We start from the raw sequence: 24,395 nt of genomic DNA on the forward strand, positions 1-24,395 counted from the left end.
CAAAATCGGACGGAAGACCTACTCGTTACTCGTAACGAGATCTAGTTTTTTTTCTTTTCACAAGCCTGTACCACGTTTTGTTTTCCTCCTAGTTTAGATCGTGAAACCAGTGGCATTCCAATCAAAGGGGGTCCCATTTATTGAAGTCATTTTTGGGTAGCTGTTTAATAAGATTAAAATCAATTCTCGGATGATGCGTAGTGCCATACTCTAGCATTATCTATCAGCCGGAGTGACAGTTCATTCGAAGCACCCCCTTTACAACACAATCTAAGTTTAAACAGTGTCAGTTCTATCATAGGCGCACCACGAAAGATCTTTATGGCGTGATTTAGCCATTTTTATTCGCGGCATTGAATTGCAGGTATATTTAATAGACTTTATGTACTAAAACTTTTTTTTTCATATCTCAATTTTTATATTAGTCTGTCAAATTAAACAATATTGTGTTTAAAATTTGAACAGTTTTCCATCATCATGTAATTTTTAAATATAGTATATATAATTTTGGGAAAAGGGAAGTTAATTCTATTCAAAAAGACTGTATAGTTGACAAGTGAACAATTATGTTAATTAATGTTTTACTGACTATGTTCATTAATTTTTAGATAAACAAAAGAGCACAAAGAGAAAGATGACATATCTCCTAACGTGGGTTTTTCTATTTATTGGATATGGTGGGTAAATTTTGTTTATATTTTTCAAGAGTCAAGTTTAATTTTTATACATTTTTGGTTTCATTTCAAGGACGCTTAAACACGTTAAACTTTGCGATTAAGATATATATAAATTCTAATTTCCCAATCAATATTTCAAAGTCGAATTGAACAAACAAAGCTTGCTCAGTTTTAAAATCAATGTGTATGCATTTTACAAAAAAAAAATCAAATAAAATCAATGCAGCTCATGATAAATGTGAAAAAAATATAAGAATTTTTTTTGAAGTTTGTCTACGCAAAAGATTAGAAGGATATATTTACACAGTACCATGGTTGCTTAAAGTTGAATTAAAATTATATCAATTCATTCCTGTTAAGAACGATTGTCATTACAAGTGACGGTAAAGAGTTTGTCTTGTTTTAGTAGCATGCCATAATTCATGTGTCAACGCATTTTATTTAAAACTTGTTCTAAAACTTTGAATCTGAAAAAAAAAGTTACAATAAAAACAAAACAAAAGTTAAAAAAAAAAACAACTCACTTACGCCAAAAAAAAAGGGGGGGGGGTTAAAAAGGTGAAAAACACACATTTATCGTTATAAGAAAGGTTTTGTTTTAAAAGTGAAACAACATTATATAAATAGTGCCCGTTTAGGAGGGTAAGAGTTGAAATTGACACCCCGAGAAAACTATTGTCAACCGACGCAAAGCTGAGGTTAACAATGGTTTTCGAGGGGTGTCAATTTCAACTCTTACCCTCCTAAACGGACACTATTTATTTTATTATACTGCATGTCTTAATTTTAAAGAAAACGTGACTTCTTTTATATATGAATGACGTGAATTCTTTAGCGAACCGTACGCGCATAGTTTACGCGCATGTAACAATTCGTTGTGTTACCCGTTGCTAACTGTGTTGCTAACGCTGAGGGTAATAGAACGGATTATCAACTGCGTCTAAACGAATCAGATTTCAGTATTTAACATGAAAGTATAATACTATTTTTTATTATACTTTTACGTTAAATACTGAAATCTGATTCGTTTGGACGCAGTTGATAATTCATTCTATTACCCTCAGCGTTAACAACACACTTGGCAACGGGTAACACAACGAAATAATAAAATAATTAGTGCCTGTTTGGGAGGATAACAGTTGAAATTGACACCCCTCGAAAACCATTGTCAACCTCCGCTTCGCGTCGGTTTATATAATTTATTATAATTTATATTTATATAATGTACAATAATTAACTGAGCAAAGAGTAAGTCGCCTTTCATGTTAATCATATGAAACTAATTTATTTATTTGAATTTTTACAATTTGAACATAAAAGAATTCAAACAATAAATATAATAGAGACATAATAATAAAAAAAAACACTAACTTTTTTCGTACATAAAATCAGGGAATATCCTCCTTTTCTTTGTTTTGTTTTAGTTATCAATGGTATTTTGATTTGTGAGGTCGTAATAATCAGGTTTAATATATTACAGTATGTTATAATTTTGTTTCTGTAAAGTTATAAATAGTTTAAATTAAAACAATTTAATACTTACATTACATTTTGCAAAAATGTAATTTTTTACACGTCAAAAAAAGTGCGATGTAAATTCCTATAAATATATTCATATAGCGTTAACAGAATTTGACGTGAAATATACCGTTAAAATGGTCATAGAAGTCTCTATGCGACAGTGGGAGCCAAAGATACGAGAAAACTTGTACATAATTTATTGTTCGCAATATACGTATGAACGGTTAATAAGTTTTATCCTTTTTTTTATATATAGATTTTATAAATACTTTAATATAGGCGTGGACTTAAATGGTATTTATCAAGTCTTTATAACCTACGGTTGTATCTACACTAAGTAAATTTAAGACACATATTGCATTCTTGTTTTTAAATTTTGAGCTTATATGAGTTATCTAGGACTTAGGTTCATTGGTTTTAAGTTGCAATACACATTGACATTTCTCTTTTTACAGCATTGGAGACAGTGGTATCGAAAAATATCGTTGACTTCGAAGAGCCGCGCGAGAAACGAAACGCTCAAACCAGGACAATAATTCAGACACTGCCTCCTAAAGTAGATGACAGTTGGAAACGAATCCACTTGACACCCCTCGAGATTGCTACCATAGCAGCCCTCTGTCTGCTGGTCGTTGGTGCATTTCTATTTTGCATCTACAAATATTGCGTCTACTGCTGGCGGAACAATAAAAGTCCCAGAAAAACGATGCGCGTGCGAGAGGCAGACGAACGAGTAACAAGTCCTCGTTCCTTGGAAGAGGTCAAGCGTGATCATAGAGGATGGGATGACCGTCGGGGAAGCTCCACATCATTCGTCGGATGGGATGATAGACGCGGAAGTTTACTTCCGGTCGGACGCTGGGATGATAGACGCGGAAGTTCGCCATCTATTGGAACCGGAAGTAAACATGATAGTCGATCAGGAAGCACAGTAGGCTTGTTTGAAACTTCCGGGAGCAATAGATGGGCTTTCGCTTAACAACAATTCACTCTCTCAACAGGAACCCTTTGCCGTGCGTTTTATAACTTTTTCACCCGGGAATTTTTATTACAAGACTTGATAAAAAAAAATTAGTGCACAAAGCTTGAGGATTTTTTCATGCATGATCTGATACATATGATCATTTACACGTTGTTGCTTTTTTATTTATTTGTTATAAAGATTTGTGTTTGGTCCTCTTTAACATACTGTGATTTATTTTAGAACATTTTCTCTGTTGATTTATCTTTTTCAAAGAAAGAGATTATGATTTTTAAAAAATTGCAAAAATAGATTTACTTTTGTTTTTAGAGTTGAAATATCAAACTAACGTTATATGAGCAGTGATGTTATTTAGGTACCCAGTGGCCAATAACAAAATGTGCGGATCCACGGTGGGGAGAGGGAGTCGGGGGTGTCCGAAGAGTCCGAGCCCCCTTAATCTTTGTAAAATTCACACTTCATAAATTCAAACTGTAGTAAAAACACAAAAAATATCTCTTGACCCCCCCCCCCACACACACACTTTCCTCTTTGAAAACTTTTCTATATCCGCGAATGAACACTCGTTTTTGTATTGATTTTAAATATTTACACGTACTTACTTTTTCTATTTAAAAGTTTAATGCCAAACCGTCAAGATCTTTTAAATTGATCTTATGCCAATAGACATGATAAAGTTATTTGACTGTCAAAACTGTAATGCATTGCAAATCGAAATTGTTTTCTTCGGATCAAACTTTTGCTATTTGTTTAATAAAAATTTGACAAAGTTTTCAATTTGTTCTTCTGTACATTGATCAATAAAAAATAATAATTCATAAAAATATTTTCGTCTCCATTTATTAAAGGGACAATTTTTCCAAACGTAGATAATAAATTACTGTTAACTTTATCTATTTATTTCAACACATATGTCAGAACGGATTTTTTAAAATAACTACACAACCAGTTGGAAATTAACAATTCAAATGATAACGAAAATGATAACTTACATGTAAGATCATTTTTTTTTTAATTTGAATTTTTAGAAAAAAAGTAAAGTTAGATAAATTGAAGATTAGATTTTCAATACTTTAGACAATACTTATACATTAAAATGGTTTTTTTAAATTTCTTATTTGACAAATATATATCAGCATGTCTGATTTGACTTTTTAGAAACTGAAAACGTGTATAAAAAGTGACAGAAATTAGCCATCCCTGACAATGTTTCCAAAAGAGAAGGCTTACATAAGCTCTGCCTGCTACATAATCCTTTTATGTAAATATATTTATGCATAATAAAATATGTTCAAATTAAAAAATTTCCAAAACGTACAAAATCAATGCAGTCATATAAATCAAGTCTTATCCACTACCGCCACCCCTTTCTTCCTAACGAAAGAGAAAACAAAAAAATTAAACAAGTTTAAGAAATGCTTAAACGCTTTCTTCAGATAAGATAAAAGCTTACATACCATTTCAAAATTAAATGAAAAATCTAAATCATCCTTGCATGATAGAGAGAATTCTTAAGATAAGGCGTACATAGCAAAGTTGATTTGACACAGTATTTCATTACAGGAATGCAGCTTGGTTTATATTGAAAATTCGAGATCAAATCGTAAAACGTATGCATAAAACTCTTTCCAAAACCTCTCCAAAAATCTGTTTGCCTCTGTGTTCAAAGTTCATAAGAAATTAAGACAATATGCTATCAACTGAAAAATATTTTTGTTAGTTACATGCACGTGTGCATTGAAAATCTCGATTGAAACAATCTAATAGGTCATTTTTGTGAACCACACTTACATGCAAAAAGTGTGTCATTTTTCCCCTCTATATTTCATTGAAATCAGGACTTATTTTTGAAAGATATTCTGATGTTATTTTTTTTCAGATTTTTAAGAAATTATATAGATTACAGTAAATTCAATTTGCACTTTTTGACATGCATTGAAATAGTTTTTTGACCACTCATTGGTAAAAGATATTTCAAACACAATACTTACATATTTTTTAAGAGTTCTCCTATATATCTTTTGTAAAATGCTAGTCAAAAAATCTTACTTTGGATTATTAATATACTATATCAGAAACAGAAGGTTGGGAAAATATTTAAATATGATGCAAAAAAAGCTACAGAAATTTTGAATTTATCAATCCAGATCTTTTAAAATTTGGTTAAGGGGTTACTTTTCAAAAAGTCTTTGAAAAATGTTGGTTTTCAATGAAATGCACAGGGAAAAGAAATAAAACTGGCATACTTTTGTCACCTGAGTGTGTATCTATTATTTATTATATAACGTTTTAGGAGCGTTTAATCTATGGATTCCCAAAATAAAACGTAACTTGACAAATTCAAAGAGAGAAGAACTCATAAATTAAGTAAAGTATACAGTGGCTTTGATCTTTTGATCTGTTTTTCATACTTAAAAAGCATTACAAGATAAATAACGTTACAAAATCCCCAAGGGACTGTAAAAGGACACATTAAATGCTGAACAAAGAAAATCAATATATTTTTTATCCCCTTGAATACTTGACAAACAAGTCTTAATGACAGTATATAATAAATCAAAACAAGAGGCCCATGGGCCACATCGCTAACCTGAGAAACAATAGGCTTGAAAAAATCCGTTTAATTGGGTCATAATACAAAATATCTGGACAATGTCGTATAATGCATGTAGATCCTGTATAAATAAATATCTATTTTCCCCCTGGATATTCTTATGGTTATAGTCAAGTACCTTTTCTAACAGGATGATTTTATAGTCATATCACATGTTGAGCAGTCTTTAAAAAATATCCTAGATAATTGTTTACAAATGGGATATAAACCTACATCAAACTCTGAACCCCTTGAAATGCCTAAGAATCGTCAAGAGGGCCAAAGTCTGAACAATTTTGAAGAAAAACCAACATATCAAAATGATTACTTATAAGTTACACCATATATTATAACATAGGTGTTTTTGTGAATGAATAAAATGTTTTCCTTTGTAAAATTGGATCCCCAAAGTGGCCCACCCTACTCCTCAAGATTTTGATTTTAAAGAAATTGAATCTACATTTTCTGAGTTCTTTTCACTAAAGTTGCAGCTTTTATTAGCAAATGGTTTGAGAAGTAAATTTTAAAGATTTCTTTCTATTTTTCTATGTAAAAATAAAACCCACTTTGTGGCTCCATGCTACCCCAGAGGGATCATGGTTTGAACAAACTTAAATCTACACTACCTGAGGATGCCTCCACACAAGTTTCAGCTTTTCTGACTGATTAGTTTCTATGAAGAAGATTTTTAAAGATTTACTCCATGAATTCCTATGTAAAAATTTGGCCACCGTATTGTGGCCACATCCTACCTCTGGCGCTCATAAATTTACACAACTTTGAATTTACACTTCCTGAGGATGCTTTCGCATAAATTTCAGCTTTCCTGATCAAACGGTTCTTGAGAAAAAGGTTTTTGAAAATTTCTCAAAGATTTTCAAAAATTCCTAATTATCTCCCCTTAAAAAAAGGCCCGGTCCTAAATTTCACAACTTTGAATCCACTTTGTTTAAGAGTGTTTTGTGCTAAGTTTGGTTAAAATTGGCCCAGTGGTTCTGGAGACGATATTGAAAATGTGAACAGATTACGAACGTACAGACAGACGGAGAGCCGGACGACAGACAAAGTGTGATCGGAAAAGCTCACTTGAGCTTTCAGCTCAGGTGAGTTTATAATGAAATAACTAATAGTAGTGACGTTTAGACTGTACTATGTGACACAGAGTCGATATGTTGGGTTTGAATAAAAAAAATATTAAATTAGTTCACACAATGATTAATTATCATGAACCATGCAAATCCAATTAAGATGTAATGTTGTGTCTAAAGTTTAATTAATCCTGAGCAATTTTGACGAATAATATAAAAGCAAAAAAGGGTTTCTTTGAGTTCAGTATTGCATGTCTGTTGATCGAAATTCATTTGGGTTATAAATTCGAGAGAATACTACGATTAACATTGTGAAAAGAAAATCATGAGCGATGGAGTTATCAGCAGGTACCCCTAGATGATTTGGATCTCTAATGATGTGCCTAATCTGGTTTGAGGGAAATGTTTTATGTATTAGAAATCATTTTAAGCTAAATGACATGTTATGCCGTTGACAGGGATGTCGAAGCACTGGCATGTATATATATACAGGCATTTTATCTTATAAATTATATGTCACTTTTCTATCGTTTGTGTTTATAAACTTTTATTACCTATAACTTCAGGGCTTTCCCTTTTTCACCGCTTCCAGTCAAATTGTCTGAAAAGAAAGGATTTTGACATGACTAAGGAATCAATATTCATTGTACACTCTGAAAAGAAATAAAAATTAATTGAAAGCCAAACTAATATATGTAAATTTAGCTTGAAGTACGCATTAAATGGATAACTTACATGAACATGCTCGAGTCTTTAAGAAATGAACTCAATGTCTACCCAAGTTATACTCGTATAACCTGGGTTGGGGCAATTTACGCTTTATAATCCGCGAAGCGGATTATAAAAAAGCGTAAATTGCTCCAACCCAGGTTATACGAGTATAACTTGGGTAGAGATTGAGTTCATTCTTTATAATTTAATTTTCTGGAATTTGCTGTACAAATTGAGTCCGTTTTACTTTTAAAAATGATATAAATCTGTTCAAAATTCAAACGTAACGTCAAGTGAATTAGTACGTTGGTGCATTGTGACGTGTCTTGTGACGTGCAAACCAGGTTATACAAATTTAACTAAATTTTTCTATCCAATCAAATGCCGCGTTACAACCAGAATTAAATTATATAGAAATGGATTAATTTTAAAACTATGTCACTTTCGTTGGTTTTTATCCAAAATTCAAAGTTGAATCATCCTTCGTAAGTAATTAACAAACTATGAGGTTAGTTTTTTAAAACAAGAGGCCAATTGGCTTTAACGGTCACCTGAGTAGCATATAACCCATACAAAAACTTGTCGAGGAGTCTCATATTTGCATTTAATTAATTAGGTTTCATTCTGTAGTAGAAAAATTATAATTTGTAATGACGACCACCTCCCTGCCTGAAATCTTTCAAAAAGAACTATGAAACCTATAATTTTGGCAAAAAACTTAAAGATCTGGTCTACAAAATCATGAATTCGGTTTTCCTTTCTGGTGTGTGGGAGTAAAGAAGATAATTTTTTAACATTATATGCATTAACACCTATACATCCATTTTGGCCCTGCCCTAGAGTCAAAACCCATACTCCAGGGGAAATGAAAATTAAAATTTCAGTAGAGGACTTCCTGGTAAACATAATTATAAGTCAGTTTTTAATACAGATGTGTGAGAATAGATAAGAAAATGTTTAAACATTATATGCATTAACACTATATTGCCATATTGCCCCCCCCCCACCTCATGTCCTGAACCCCTGACCCAGAGGTCATGAATTTCACATTTAGGTAGAGGAGTAAGTGGACATAATAGCCATTTATTCAGTTTTTTTCCCACACGTGTTGGAGTAGAGAAGAAGATTTTTTAAGATATAAAACATTTTTACAATATGGCCATATTGGCCCCACCCGAGAGCCTGAACCCCTAACAAAGGGGTCAAGAATTTTACAATTTTGGTAGAGGGCTTCATGGACATTATAACCAGGCATTTAGTTTTTAACAAATATATATGGAAGTAGAGAAGAAGATTTTCTAAGATTTAATACATTTTTACAATATGGCCATATTGGTCTCACCCTAGAGCCTGAACCCTTGAACCAGAGGCCATGAATTTAACAATTTTGGTAGAAGGCTCCATGGACATCATAACCATGCATTCAGTTTTTTCCTCACATGTGTGGAAGTAGAGAATAAGATTTTTGAAAATTTGGCTTCTTTTGCATATTTGACCCCGCCCGTGGCACCCCAGGGGTGGTAGAGCCATGAGTTTCAAAATTTAGATTCTTCTTACCATAGAGATGCTTCACACCAAAAATGGTAACGATTGGCCTGGTAGTTTTCAAGAAGTTAAAAATGTAAAATTGTTAACGCACGACGACGGACGAAGACCAATTGCAATAGGTCACCTGAGTGACTCAGGTGACCTAATAATAATATTTGTAAGTCAAATAAATCATCTAGGTCAAAAAGATAACCCTAACATTAGAAATTAAAAATATAAAGACATTACCGAGTTTTTCATTTTTACGGTTTACAAAACAAGTTTTCGAAAAACTTTTGTTGGCATAGAAAGAACGATAACTCTTTATGTGCAGATGCCCGAAATTTTTAAAATCTATTAAAATATGATTACGATCTTTGTAGCTCTCATTTGAAAATATCAACGGTTGAATTTATTAGAACTGTAATGTTCGTTCTACTTTTGATGTAAAATCAAGTTTTTTAAAGCTTCAATTCCAACAAAACAATAAGGTAATCAAAATATAAAACATAAAATTCAATAATGCATGTAACTTACTATTAACAACTAAAATAGTCGGTAGCTGCAGCTTATCAAATGCTCACCTTGAGAGCTAGTGTTGCTCAAATGCAAAGTTTACAATAATGTTTCCGATTTGATATCCCAAGAGTCACCTTTTTAAAAGAAATAAGCAGGAAATAAACAGACGAAAAATGTTTTTAGATCTCGATCTAGAGAAATTTGAACTGGTGAAACAAATGATCTTTTAACCACATTTTTTTATAATAAAATTGAACTATTTCAATTGCTAAACTCTCGAACATTGAGAACAGACTGACGTTGAGAGTTGTAGGGTAACAGAAAAAGCAATCAAATTGGTCAGAGGTTTTTTCTCATAATAGTTATTGTATGACGTTCCATTTAAGATTTTAAGCTTCACAATGAAAGGGTGTTCAACATGTATATGCTTAACTTTAATTTGAAAAAGTCGGATTAACTGTAATTTAAGACTACTGGCGTCGTTTGCGACTTATTTAACTGTGGATTGATAAAAAAAAAAGTTTATTTTGTTTCCAAATTATACAACGTAGACAACAAAACTGGTTAGTTTTTTTTTAACAAGGAAATCAATATCCGCGAAGCATGTAAAATATAAAATGATATTTTCTTGTTATTTCCTGTGGAAAATGTCATCTCTATGAACGTACTTACTGTATTTTGGGTGATCTTTGTCGATATTAAATGGTAAGCCATAATCTAGATAGGATGGAGTGATATTCAATTTATTAATGGTCTAATGAATCTAAAATATTCCGCTGATTAACGGGTTGCAGCATGACATGTCAGAAAAACAGATGCATCCGATTGTCTAACATGTAAGTTAAGTGTTAACTGTAAATAAATTGTCTTATTTCTTTTTTTTTAATTAAAAATCATGCAATAACTCACCCTTTCCATACGAATTTACATTGTCTATAATACAATCTGTTTCTTATTGCTTCTGCTTATTCTGTGACCACTAAAGAAATGTTTTGTTCTTCAGATCTAAGTAGGATATAAATAAGAGCTAGGAAAAGAATGTGGAATATTTAAAGTAAACTTTTTTTTACCTGTATTAAGATTCTTACAATGTCTGTAGACCATCCGTTGATGAAATTGATATAAAAGTATATCCGTATTAGCTATATACAAATTTTAAATGTGATCCAACCTACAAATTCTTTATTTTCATGAAAAAAAAATCAGATATATTGAGTCATTTTTTTAATATTCACCTACTATGTCCTTTAAAAGAAAATATACTAATCACAGACAATAATCATTAAAGTTTACTGAATTGCTCTTTAACTCTGAATTACTGGTTATAGCAATAATTTGTTGAAGTTGTTTGCTTATTTTGCCTTTCCTTTATAAAGGTGATAACATCTGAGGAACAATGACCATAAAGAATAACAAGAGGCCCATGTACCTTATCGGTCAAATGGGAATCCGCGGTGTGGCCATTCGCAATGTATATTCATGGGTATGATAATTACAGGGCTAACGAAATCATCTTCAATGTTACGGGATTGTTGAATCCAATTAACATTCAAAATTCAAATCAAATTATTAAAAAATTGTAGCATAATAAAAGTGACATAATTGAAAAAATCTTTAGTACAAAAAATATAGCAAATCGAAATTACACCACCCTACCCTGTATAATCATTAAGCCCTGCCCTAACACCAGAACCCCTGACACAGGGGCCATGGAATTACTGAGTAATAATTTTGAAAGCAACACTCTCCCTCATCATAACGATGTACTTAGCTCATTTGTTTACTACCCAGAAGCAGAGGAGAAGATTTTTAAAGAATTAATGCAATTTTACTATAATATGTTTTACGGTGCTACCGTTCTGGCGAGTGCAGCAACTTGCACATACCTTGCATCATTGTCAACTTATAGTTTTATTTAGGTATCAACGAACGTCAAATAATTTTTGAGAGAGTATTGCTCTACAATGAGTATGCGAAAGGTACTAATTTTAATGGTTATGATACATACAGCGCAACCCCCTACCCAGAGAGAAAGAGAGAGAGAGAGAGAGAGAGAGAGAGAGAGAGAGAGAGAGAGCAGTACCTGTTTGTAGGTGTGTAATTTCCCACTTTTAAATTTAATGGTCTGACTATATGCAATATCTACATAATTTTTACCTGTTTATTTTTTCATTTTATTCCTTTTTTTTTAGTTCAAAATGTCCTATTGTTTATTTCCTCCCTACTCATATACTTACCTGCCTACTGTACATGCATGCACAATTAGCTTAAAAATCGATCGATATGACAGTTAAGTATGGCTCTTGCTAGTATATATATATAAAATCTCTATATTAAAAAAAAAGATTAAAAACAAACCATATGTCAATGAGGCAGGCATCGCAGTCTATACTGAAATAGCCAGTACACTCATTACAGATGTTTGATCCACTTCTAAATTTATCGCGGGAAATATAGCGCGAGTGCACAGTGACGTCATCAATGACTTTGTTCGTCTTTGTTTACGTTTCTCGACTCAATACGAAGGTATGGAAGCATGTAACAAATCTTTTGAGTCTCGCCAAAGCATATGCGGTACTCAAAACGTGTCTTCAAACTTTAAGTCACCGTAAATTACGAGTTAAAAGTCGGCCATTTTTGGCATTGCACCACGGATGAAAACATTATAGAGCATTATGGGACTCGCTATAATCATTAGAGCCCCGCACTTACACCAGTGCTCCTGACCTAAGGGCCATGAATTCAAAATTTTGGAAAAGGTATTCTTACTCATATTTACTATGTACTTAGTTCATTGGCTAATTACTATAGTACCACTTAGTTCATTGGCTTAATACATAGGAGCAGAGGAGAAGATTTTTTTAATTAACGCATTTTAACTACATTATCATTAGAGCCCCACCCTGACACCAAAGCCCCTGGCCCAGGGGCCATCAATTTCTCAATTTTGGCAGCGAGCTCAATGATTTCTACAATCATGCCAGTAGTTTGACTGCTTGATGTCCAGGAGTGGAGAATATTTCTAAAGATTGCATTAATTTTGGTGGTTTTAGCCCAACCCCTCAAGCCCCAGGAGGGCAGAGTCCATGGTTTTCATAACGTTATCTGCCCTTTACCAATATAAGCAATGTACCCAATTTCGTTTAAATTGGTACCGTGGTTCCAGAGAAAAAGCTACAAATGTTCAAAAGTTTACGAATGATGTACGAAGAACGCCGACTGAAAAACAGATAGGAATAAGACACCTTATTGACTCAGATGACCTAAAAAGGAAAAAATCATTTTTTGTTTTTTTGTTTTTGTTTTATTTCATTCCTGTTAACATAAAATCGATTAATATATATTTTATCAATGGATCACAACTATTCCAAAAATCATATTTACATATTTATTTAACATATCAATATAGTCTATTCAGATACTGGCCACTGGTCAGCTCACATTCTTCTCTTAAGGATCTCAGCGAAAGTGCCACAAAAACTGTTGCTTTCTTTCTTCTTCAATATCCCCACAAACTATAATGAAGCTCAGCGCTCAATGTTTCATCTAAAAGAACAGATGTCATTTTTCTTGTAAAGCCTTGAATGGAAAACTTCATCCAGTCTGTAATACTCATGCGGTTCCATATTTAGCGATGGTGGATGTCCATTTTGCATGGTTAGACACTCTGATGTAGTCGACTCATCGATGATGTTCAGGAGCGATATTCCGTATTGTCTTGGAAGGACAATAGCCATTGCTGTGAAATGTCGTTCTCGGTGAATATAAAATTTAAAATTTATCGCAGGAATCTCATTTTATAGTTTTGTCGTAAAATTGCAGTCAGTATGAAACAAACATATTGGCTGAAAAATCTTTTGATTTCAAGAACGACATTTACCGATAAGTTAATTACCTTTCAGTAAATGCTGTGATTGGGTATCAGACGTGAGAACACACCCCCTAGTTATTCGTACTTTTTCTGTTGTAACATAGGCTAATCGAGGGTAAAACAAAGTATAAATTCTCGCGCACGCAAATCTATCTATCTATCTATCTATCTATCTATCTATCTATCTATCTATCTTGCCTGTTTGGGATATTATAGCCCAGATGGGATATAAATTTGAAGTGCAAAAAAAGCATTTTTTATTTTGCTAAACAATGTTAAATATGCCTTAGAATACACGAAATGTAACAATTTTTGGTAACCAACTTTTTATGCAAACGTACTACTGCGGTGATTGATCCCTCAGTATAGCCAAAACATCTTGGGATCAATCTTACAGACTATACGCTCATAGGAAAACTTGCTTACCAAACGTTGTTGCATTTGATATAAGGTACATTAATGCAGATTTATATTTTTAAAAAACCAGATCATTTTTCCGTTTTTGCACTATTAAATCCCAAAATTACCGATTGGACCCAACCTGTTAAAGTACATCTAACTGTATCATAAGCAAATAATTATGTGGTATTTATATAATATTCATATATCATATGATGCAAACTAACTAAAGACAATTTACTGTCATTTTAAATTATTTGTATTTCTTCAGCACCAGAACTTTTAATCTAAAATGTACCGGTTTCCAATTATGCAAGTGGTTATGGTCTATTGTAAGTAACGTAATTTGTCGTCATTAATATCAATACTGGCGTGCGACCAGTTCTCGACGAGCACCATTTCTCGCCAGTGCATTGTTACGTCATTTTTCGTATATAGTTTAATGTGTTTGTTATTGCTTGCACCCAAGAGTTAAACGATTATAAAAATGTTGTATGTTGGATCACATTAAAAATAATTCGATGATATAAGGACCGCTAGATCAATTTTATAAACGGGGTATACTCTTAGGATTCTTCATGGTTTATATTTCAAAATCAGATATCATTGCAGATATTAAAGCTCTATTCAATTTTCAACATTTTTGTATCTGAGAAAGCTTAAGTCCTACATAGCTGATGTTAGTTTAAAGTAAAAGGCAATAATATTATTTAATATTTAGGTCATGGAAAGGGCCTAGGTGGTTGTATTACATCCACAGTTCATGACTAGCAAATTATCAAACAAATAGATGTACTTTTTTGGGTCACTTTTTATCATAACTAGGGCAATTTACACAATGCTATCTCACTCTTTACATAAAGTAAAACAGGACTTATCAAAATAATTATTGATAGATGCACATTGTTAATTGTCATCTATCATTTGATTACCTTGAGAACAAACACCTCTAGTGTATGTACAATTGATCTGCAAAACACGAACTTTCTATCTCGAGAACTGTAAGAGGAGTTATCCGTACAAGAAGAGTACCCTTTGAAGTTGAAAAACATACCATTATCAAAAACTGCGGCTATGTCTCTCGATTAGTACAGTTTAATAACAGTTATTAAATCTAGATCTAGGTATCGTAATGTCCCATTACAATCAGACAAATGTTTGTAATTAAAAAACCATATGCGGGATAAAGTGTTTTTATATCCCAAAACTCAAAGTTATGAAAAGAGCTTTTGAAATTTGCTAAAAGATCGGTTACTAGTTCAGGTCTATTGTCTAATCAAAGTCATGATAGAAATATATTATGTAAATAATGAGCTTATTTCACAAAAAGTCGTATTTTATCCAAAAATGGAGGATTTCCTATCAGTTTTTGAAAAGGAAACATCAAGTGGATGCTTGCTCTAAAACCATTTCTTAATATGATATACAAAATAATTCGACCAATGATATATGTAAAATGGTTTTGGGGCAACATTGCGCTTTATTATACTTTCATGTTAAATACTGAAACCTGATTGGTTAAGATGCAGTTGATAATCCCTTCTATTACCCTCTGCGTTAGCAACATACTTGGCAACGGGTAACACAACGAATTATTACATGCGCGTAAATTATGCGCGTACGGTTCGCCGTAGAATTCACGTCATTTGTATATAAAAGTAGTAAAAAATTCTCTAAAATTCAGACATTCAGTATAATAAAATAAATAGTGCCTGTTTGGGAGGATAGCAATTGAAATTGACACCCCGAGGAAACCACTGTCAACCTCCGCTTCGCGTCGGTTGTCAATTTCAACTGTTACCCTCCCTAACAGGCACTATTTATATACTGTACCTCCTACTTTTGAACATGAAATAAAATGATGACATTTTCATGCTTTTGAGAAAATGCGGGAAATGGCCCATTTAGCGATGACATAGAAGTACAAGGAATGATCGATGTTTTGAAACGTTTAAATTTCTATAACTGGCGTATTCAGTTTTTTTCACAATTTCAGAAATTATGCCTTATCGCATATAGTTCTTTGTCGGTATTACTGATTTAAGTAAATTATCGGCATAAGTAATAATCAATTATCTACGTAATATAAGGATTATAGGGGAAAATTAACAGAAATAGAAAGTATAATCATCATATTTTTTTTTTTTTTCATTTTTTTATTTTGCAAAAAAATTGGGAAAACTCGTGATAATTTAAGCTTGAAATTATTCACTTTGAAAACAGTGAGCAGACCACTATGAGCAGAACTTAATTATAGACTATCTAAAATTTGATTTGATTTGTCTGATAGTCAGTGCACTTTGTTGGACAATGTCATAAAGCATTTTGTAGATTTGATATAAAGGCATTGGTCGTCTTTACTTTAACTCACCTTTCTCTTGCTGTGTGTGGGTTGCATCTGTCTATGCACAGCTTGACGTAGTCTATAACCCATTTAAATACACTAATTGTCTTATTTTGAAGCAAATTTACCCAGCTGGCCGAGTTTCTCTTTCGAACATTTGAAATTGAAAACAGTTTGTTGTGTACTTAAACGGTTTCTTCAAAATGATATGTGTAATGAGTTCTTTTGGATTTTGTCGGCTGAATGAAAAATAAGACTTTGTAAAGAAAATAAACAAGTTTAATTTGAAAAAAAATCAAGAAACAAAACGAATCATTATTCTCAATCCCCCTTTCACGCCATTCTCAATCGAAAATAACTTCAAAAAACAATAATAATTCAATTTAACAAATGAACAAATATTTGATACTATCAACTGAATTCAAAATTAAATCACACTGTATCAGATATCAAATAGAAGTAAACAACAAAATATTGTTTAGAAACTATTTCAAATAATAAACTTTTGTTAAAAAAATTTCTCAAAAAATGTTAAAGTTCAATAATTCAAAAAATCGTGATATTACAATTACTTCAAATTTCAGCTCAAAATCATGTATATGAAAATTAGCCTGTAATAACAGTCACTTTTACACACTTAAAACCTCTCTCTGAAAAGGAACTTAGTCACTTCAAGGACACCACACACCCAAGACGCTCCTGCACTCGTCAAATTGCCTGTCCCTCTAGTATCGCTATCCTAACTGAAAGCCCCGGACTCACAGGTCTCTCGCTTCCAGTCTACGACCACTTCTTGGACAGAAAATTCGCTCACCACAGAATGCGTTCCCGACATTCGTCTTTTGCCAACATGACCTTTTCCTCATTATTATACTAACTGGAGATATTCATCATTTTTTAAATCAGAAGCTGCAAAACGTGGCACCCGGCTGATGTCGTTACCGGACCCTCTACTGACCTCTACACCCAAACCGGTCACTTTAAATACTCGATCTAAAAATAGCATACTCACCGGGCACTCGTCACTCACATACGATAACCCATTCATAACAAAAATAAAGAAGAATACAAATATAATCACCTGTATATACAAAACTGAATCAACTTTATTACAATATGATTAAAACAATATAGTAAAAACAATTTGATTGTACACATATAAACCTTTTAATCAAACCATAATAGTTTTGAAAATCTACATCTTTTCATCCTTTGAACTAAATAAATGCGCTTCTCTTAGTTATATCTAGTTTAATTTCAAATAGATTTAAACAAGTTTTCTTTACTGTATAATAGTAAATTCAACTTTAGGGTTTTATATTTTTTAAAGTTTATCAAATTTGTTACTGGTTTGTTAAAAGAATGTACCATATCTTATAAGTTTATTGCAAAACTAATACCTAAAAGATTGAGTTCTTTGTTAAACTGAAATTTTATGTGAGCGTTTGGAATCATATTCAGTGTAACTAAACAAAGTTTGTCGTCAATTAACAAAATTGTTATATTTGTTGTTTATTTAGATTTGATTTCTAATTTTCAATAAAATTCTAATTTTTGTTAAAATTTTTGCTTTGGTGTTCATTAATAGTTTTTACATACTAGCGGAAAAAAGAAACTGTGCAACGTGTGGCCTTGCGTTGTCTTGCTGCAAAGTGATGTGATTTTGATGTCTCTTTATGAAGGGTATCACATGACGCTGAATAATTTCATCTCGATAGCGTACGCCGGTGAGATTTCCATTGAGAATTTGTAGAGGGGTCCTTTCACGTGCTGATATTCGACCCCACACCATAACGCTACCTCCACCAAATTGTCGACGTTGCACAACACAAGCGTCCTGGTAACGCTCCCCAACGCGACGATACACCCTACAACGGCCGTCACTGCTATCCAAATGAAATCTGGATTCATCAGTGAAAAGAATATTGGCCAAGTCCTGTATTCTGAATCGCAGATGTCGTGTGCACCACGCTAGTCTGGCGATACGATGACGTTGAAGCAGTACTGGGTGCACCTCTGGACGTCTTGGTCTGATGTTTTGCTCGCGCAGACGATTACGCACAGTTCTTGGACTAATTGGTCGAAGCCCTGGAATGCTACGGACAGTCAAACTTGCTGTCTGGAAACTATTTCTCAGATGCACAAGTCTAATGTGGTTGTCCTGTTGACGTGACGTCACACGAGGTCGCCCAGAGCGCGGTCGATACTGGCTGTTGCCAGATTGTTGAAAACGTTTCCATAATGACTGGGTGGAATTCCGATGAACTCCAAAGTGTCTTGCTACAGTATTTTGTGCCATTCCAGCTTGCAGCATCCCAACAGCACGATTACATTGGTTTTCGTTGAGTCGTGGCATGACATAGGGGTAAATTTTGTTGAAACTAAAGTGATTTCCTTAACAAAAAAAGTTTAAGCAAATCTTTTACAGTTCTTATTCCAATCAGTATTGGCCCGTAAAACTCGTGCGTACAAATTCTTCAATAAACAACAGGTGCTCACTAACCATGAAAAAGTCTGTGCACCCGAACGGTTACCATCAGATATTGTCAAAAAATATACCATTATCGATTGTTTAAATTTTATAAATACAAACAATAGATATAGGAAAATTATACTAAATTTTATAATGCACAGTTTGTTTTTTTTTCGCTAGTGTATGTTTAAGGTATTAAATATACACAGATGAGATGTACCTGTGTATTTGTGTATATGCCGATGAAACAACTTTGTCCCTATGTTTTCAGTGAACTGCAAAAACATTTCATTTCAAAAAATTTTGAACAAAAAAAAACAAATGGTTTTTGCTCGTTCTTTTGACGCTTTTCTCAATTTTTGGTCTTTTTAATACCATAATTTAAAAATAAACAGGAATAAAAAAACGATTTTCAGAAGACCGGAGTTACTCATGTGACCATTTGTGACCGTTTTCTTTCGTCCTCTTGTGTCGTCTGTTTGACACGCATGCTAATAGACTTTCTGTAAAAACAAAAAACAAAAGAACAACCTTTAAAAGGATGTTAATGATCTAAATTAAATTCGATCACAATTTAAACATCTAATAAATATGTTTTCAAATAGCATTTTTGGACTTATTTCCAAAAGTAATCATGGTGGTTGTCACGTCAAGAACACAGACGAATGACATTTACCAGTTGCATAACAAGACGCGTATTCGACCCATAATTATCAACTTAATCAAACAGCATACAATAAAGCGATGAAAAAAATCACATGGTTGATAATGAAATTGCTAATTTACAGTATGAAGATTTTAATCACGATCTAAATAATTACATTACACAAGAGGAAATAAAAAAGCAATTAAGAATCTAAAAGATAATAAAGCCAGTGGGGAAGATGGGATAAGAAACGAATCTATTAAAGCAACACAGCAGTTAATGTTGCCAGTTTATGAAAAGTTGTTCAATTTAGTTTTTTCGTCTGGTAAGATTCCCTCTATTTGGTTGGAGGGAAATATTATACCAATATACAAAAACAAGGGTGTTAAAACCAACCCACAAAATTACAGACCAATCACTATATTAATCTGTATTGGAAAACTTTTTACCTCCATTCTTAACGAACGACTGAATACATTCTGGGATGAATTTATCGTACTAAATGAAAACCAATCAGGTTTTAGAAAAGAATATTCAACAATTGATAATATTTTGACATTACATATTCTATTCGAACTTTTGAGAATAAAGAAGAAAAAACTTTATTGTATGTTTGTAGATTTCGAAAAAGCGTTTGATAACGTATGGCGAAAAGCATTGTGGTTTAAACTATTATCCCATAATATTTGTGGCAAAATGTTTAATATTATTTTTAATATGTACAATCATATTAATTCAAGGATTGTTTATAATAATGAAACCTCTACTTTTTTTCATTGTGAAAACGGAGTGATGCAAGGTGAAAATATGTCAGCCTTCTTATTCTCTATGTACCTTAATGATTTACATGACATTTTAAATGAGTCTGATGTGCAAGGTTTACCAACTATTACTGACATGTTAGAAAATAAGTTAGATATTTTTTTCAAATTATTTGCTATATTATATGCAGACGACACCGTACTGTTAGCTGAATCTCCCGAGGAATTGCAAAGAGAGATAGATTGCTTTCATACTTATTGCAAAAAATGGAACCTGAAAATGAATATCGATAAATCTAAAATGATAATATTTAGCAAAGGTAGGCAGAAAGAAAACGTGCAAATAAAATATAACGATAAATTTTTTGAAGTTGTTACTGATTTTAACTACTTGGGTATAGTATTCAGCAGAACAGGATCTTTAAAAATTGCAATACAGAAATTAGCCGAAAAAGCTACAAAAGCATTATATGAAGTGTTAAAAAAGGGGAGATTTCATAACCTATCAGTACAGTGTCAACTAGATTTATTTGACAAAATTGTCCAACCTATACTGTTATATGGATGTGAAGTCTGGGGCTTTTCAAATATTGCAATTATAGAAAGAATTCATCTCAAATTTTGTAAACTTCTACTCCATTTAAAACAATCGACTCCAGATTTCATGATATATGGTGAACTTGGTCGATACCCACTTGAAATTCAAATTAAAACACGCATTTTTTCTTATTGGTCAAGAATACTTACCGGAAAAGATACAAAAATTGCAAAGTTAATATATGATCTAGGAATTTGTATGAATCACGAAATTGGGGGGAAAATCCCTTGGTATGAAAACATCAAACATATTCTAAATAACTGCGGTTTATCTAGTATATGGATTAATCAAACTATACATAACTCACAATGGCTAAAGGCAAAAATAAAACTCACGTTGATAGACCAATTCAAACAAAATTGGCAATCTATTCTACAATCATCCCCAAAAGCTCTAAATTATAGAATTTATAAGGAAGAGTTAAAATTTGAACATTATTTTGATACATTATCAAAAAAAGATGCAATTACTTTTTGTAGATTTCGAACATGTAATCACCATCTACCCATTGAAAGTGGACGTTGGGCAAATATTCCTAGACATGAAAGATTCTGTGCTCATTGCAATAAGTGCGAAATAGGAGATGAATTTTACTACATACTTAACTGTAACTCGTTGCAGCAAGAACGCAATCAATGCTTATCAAATATAAATATAAAAATAAAAAGTGCTATTAGTTTTGAATTTATAATGGCAAGTACAAAACACTGTTCTTTGAGGATATTGTGTGCTTTTATTAGAAAAATAAATAAAACTAGATTCGATCTCGTTGCGAGCAACGAGTGGGTCTTCCGCCCGATTTTTGAATAGATTAGATTAAACTTATCAATTCAAAGATAAAATCGTAGATCTAAGCAAAAAAAATGAAAAAAAATTTGGCGGCACTCGAGGCTTGAACCCGGGTCGCCTGGACCATGTCCACGACTGTATCGACTGAGCTACTCGGACTCCGCTTCAGAACTTTGACACTTAATTTCTCGAGAATGCCTTGATCGATTTTAAAACTAATTACATATTCTTAAACAGTAAAAGGGTCACTATAAGGTGTAAAAATTTCAAAGAAAAATATTAAAAAATATAAAAGTCGAAAAATTCAATTTTTGAAATTTTCTTCCAAAAACGACAGGAAGTGACAGCGGACATTTTGGTGAGTGTGTTGCACCAGAAAAACGGTAGATCTATCTTCTCTAAAAATTTCAGCCCTATATCTTTTCTCGTTTTTGAGAAACGTTGCCGACAAAATTGACTTTTTAAAATCGTAAACGGACGATAACTTCCGACCGGAAGTGTATTTTCAGAAATGGATAAAAAACAATAAACTTCAGATAAAAACACGTTAATCTTGAAAATTTGAATGAAATCTATCAAGCCATCTCTGAGAAATCGTCTGCACAAAATCGGTTAGAAAAAAAAAGAATAAGAATAAGAACTAGAGCAAAGCTCGTTGCAAAGCAACGAGTGGGTCTTCCGTTAATGTCGGAAGTAAAGCTGGAAGTTCCTGTAAGAAGCAGAGCTCTTAAACCAATAACAAGAGTACCTTGAATAAAAAGATGAAAAAATCGAATTATTCCTGGTACGACTTAACAAAAACCGAATAATTTTACGTACGACTTAACAAAAACCTTTCCGATTTCAAGAACGACTTAACAAAAAAAATCCGAATGTGTTACAGTACGACTTAACAATTAATTTTTAGGTACAAGTTAATTTAACCAAGAACTTGATACTAATTTCTTAACCAAAAACGCGGAATAAATATTTCCGGAAAAATCATTTTTGAACTCGTATATCTCTGTAATGCATCGTCCGATTTTAAAACGGCTTTCAGTGTTAGATTCAGCTAAATAAGCTCTACAAAACACATATACATTTTTGATTAAATCAGAAAATTCATTTTTTCGAAAATTTTGTTTTACTTCCGGTTTCGACCGGAAGTGATAGATTTTCATTTCCAGCCTTATTACAGAGGTAAATCGATCAAATCATAACCATTCAAAATTTCAAGCCTCTATCTTAAAGCGTTTTTGAGAAAAGTCCGGGACAAAATGACTTTTTGAAATTTTTTAAAATGACGTCACGTCAAAACGGGAGTGACGTTCTCTTTAAAACTTTAATATTTTTGAGGGACGGCAACTTACAAAAATCTCTGAAAATTTCATCAAAATCGGTTAAACACTTTTTGAGTTATGAAGCAAAAAAGGAGTCAGAAGAAAAGAAAAAGAATAATAATAATAATAATAAAAAGAAACCGAAGAATAACAAGAGGGTCTTCCGTTGAAAACGGAAGACCCTAATAAGAAAAGTGAAAAAGAAACAATAGAATAATAGAAGGGTCTTCCGCTGAAGACGGAAGACCCTAAAAATGCTCCCAAGGTTAGAACCCCCATACTTCACATTTGTATTAACGAGTCAGAGTTGTATATGGGTTTTTTTCTCTCTCGCCTACGCATGCATGGTTAATTATTAAGAAATACCACATATTGTATCATTATAATCTCTGTGTACCATTGTGCAATGGTGTTGAGATTGAATAAATGAATGATATATCGCCTTCGCCTTTTTTGATTGCATTCAGCAAGTCTTGGTCGATTACATAGAATTTAAAGCAGGCACCGTACTCGCCAAGGTTTTTCCATTAATCCAGGGTATTATTGGTACGCATGCGCTAGGCCATCGTGCTTACTATGAATGTTTATAAATATTTTAATGTGTTCATGTGACATATATGTTTACCAGTGCTGGCTATGCCTAATCATTTTATACTCCACACAAAATCTAATGTCCACCATATTGTGTACATACATGTATGCTCTTCCAGACTCCTATCGCTTACCAGCCGTCTGTTTACCGTGGACCAAACACAGTAACATTCTAATTTCATTATGCGACACTCCTTGCTCATGCATGGATCTAGAGGGGGAGAGGGGGTCCGTCCCCTGGGAAAATTCAATATTAATAATTTCACGCAGTAAAAGGGGAGAGGGGGTCCGGACCCTAACCCCCTGAATAATTTAATTTTATTAATTCTATGAAAAAAAATTCCAAAATATGCCTCGGAACCCTTAAACGATAGAGAGCTCAGCAATTATAAAACATAGGTAATCACAGATTACAAAGCTCACTGAGACGAGGCATCACCTTAAAGAGACCACCTTTGTAATATTATATGAAAACCATCCTTTCTGATCTTGGATATTCATGGATTCTGTTTTGACACATTATCGTATATCATCTGTTAAAAAATTGTATGATAATCATATGATCATACGTTAATCAATACAATAATATAAATTTAAAAATTGCATCCTATTATACTTACAATATATCATATACTACCATAAAATACCGTACAAAAATTGTGAGATATGATATTGTAACGTATGATATGACATTGTATTGTGTTAAACATTATTGTATTTGATCAAATAAGGCAATATCATAAAACATAATACACTATAGAATTATATGAAACAATATCATATTGCAATTATACATCATAACATTGAAAATGCGTTATTATATTGTATATAAAGTATGATATTGTATCGTATGATACTGTATCATATTTGATAAATAATATGATATTGTATTATATGATACAATATAATTTGATACAACAGTGTACCATATCAAATGATACAATATCATGGGAAAAAATAAATATTATATGATACAATAATATTAT

General features: G+C 32.6%; 1 protein-coding gene across 1 annotated transcript; it reads left to right on the forward strand.

The window, feature by feature from the left end:
• Positions 1-209: 209 nt before the first annotated feature.
• On the forward strand, positions 210-3,957 carry LOC128188709 (uncharacterized). The gene is made up of 3 exons (XM_052859931.1): positions 210-364; positions 609-677; positions 2,654-3,957. Exons 2-3 carry the CDS (start codon positions 635-637, stop codon positions 3,175-3,177), a joined length of 567 nt encoding a protein of 188 aa, XP_052715891.1. The 5' UTR covers positions 210-364; positions 609-634; the 3' UTR covers positions 3,178-3,957.
• The last annotated feature ends 20,438 nt before the right edge of the window (positions 3,958-24,395 follow it).

This window comes from Crassostrea angulata, chromosome 6 (genome assembly GCF_025612915.1).
Source record: "Crassostrea angulata isolate pt1a10 chromosome 6, ASM2561291v2, whole genome shotgun sequence".
In the NCBI taxonomy this organism is placed as follows: Eukaryota; Metazoa; Mollusca; class Bivalvia; order Ostreida; family Ostreidae; genus Magallana; species Magallana angulata.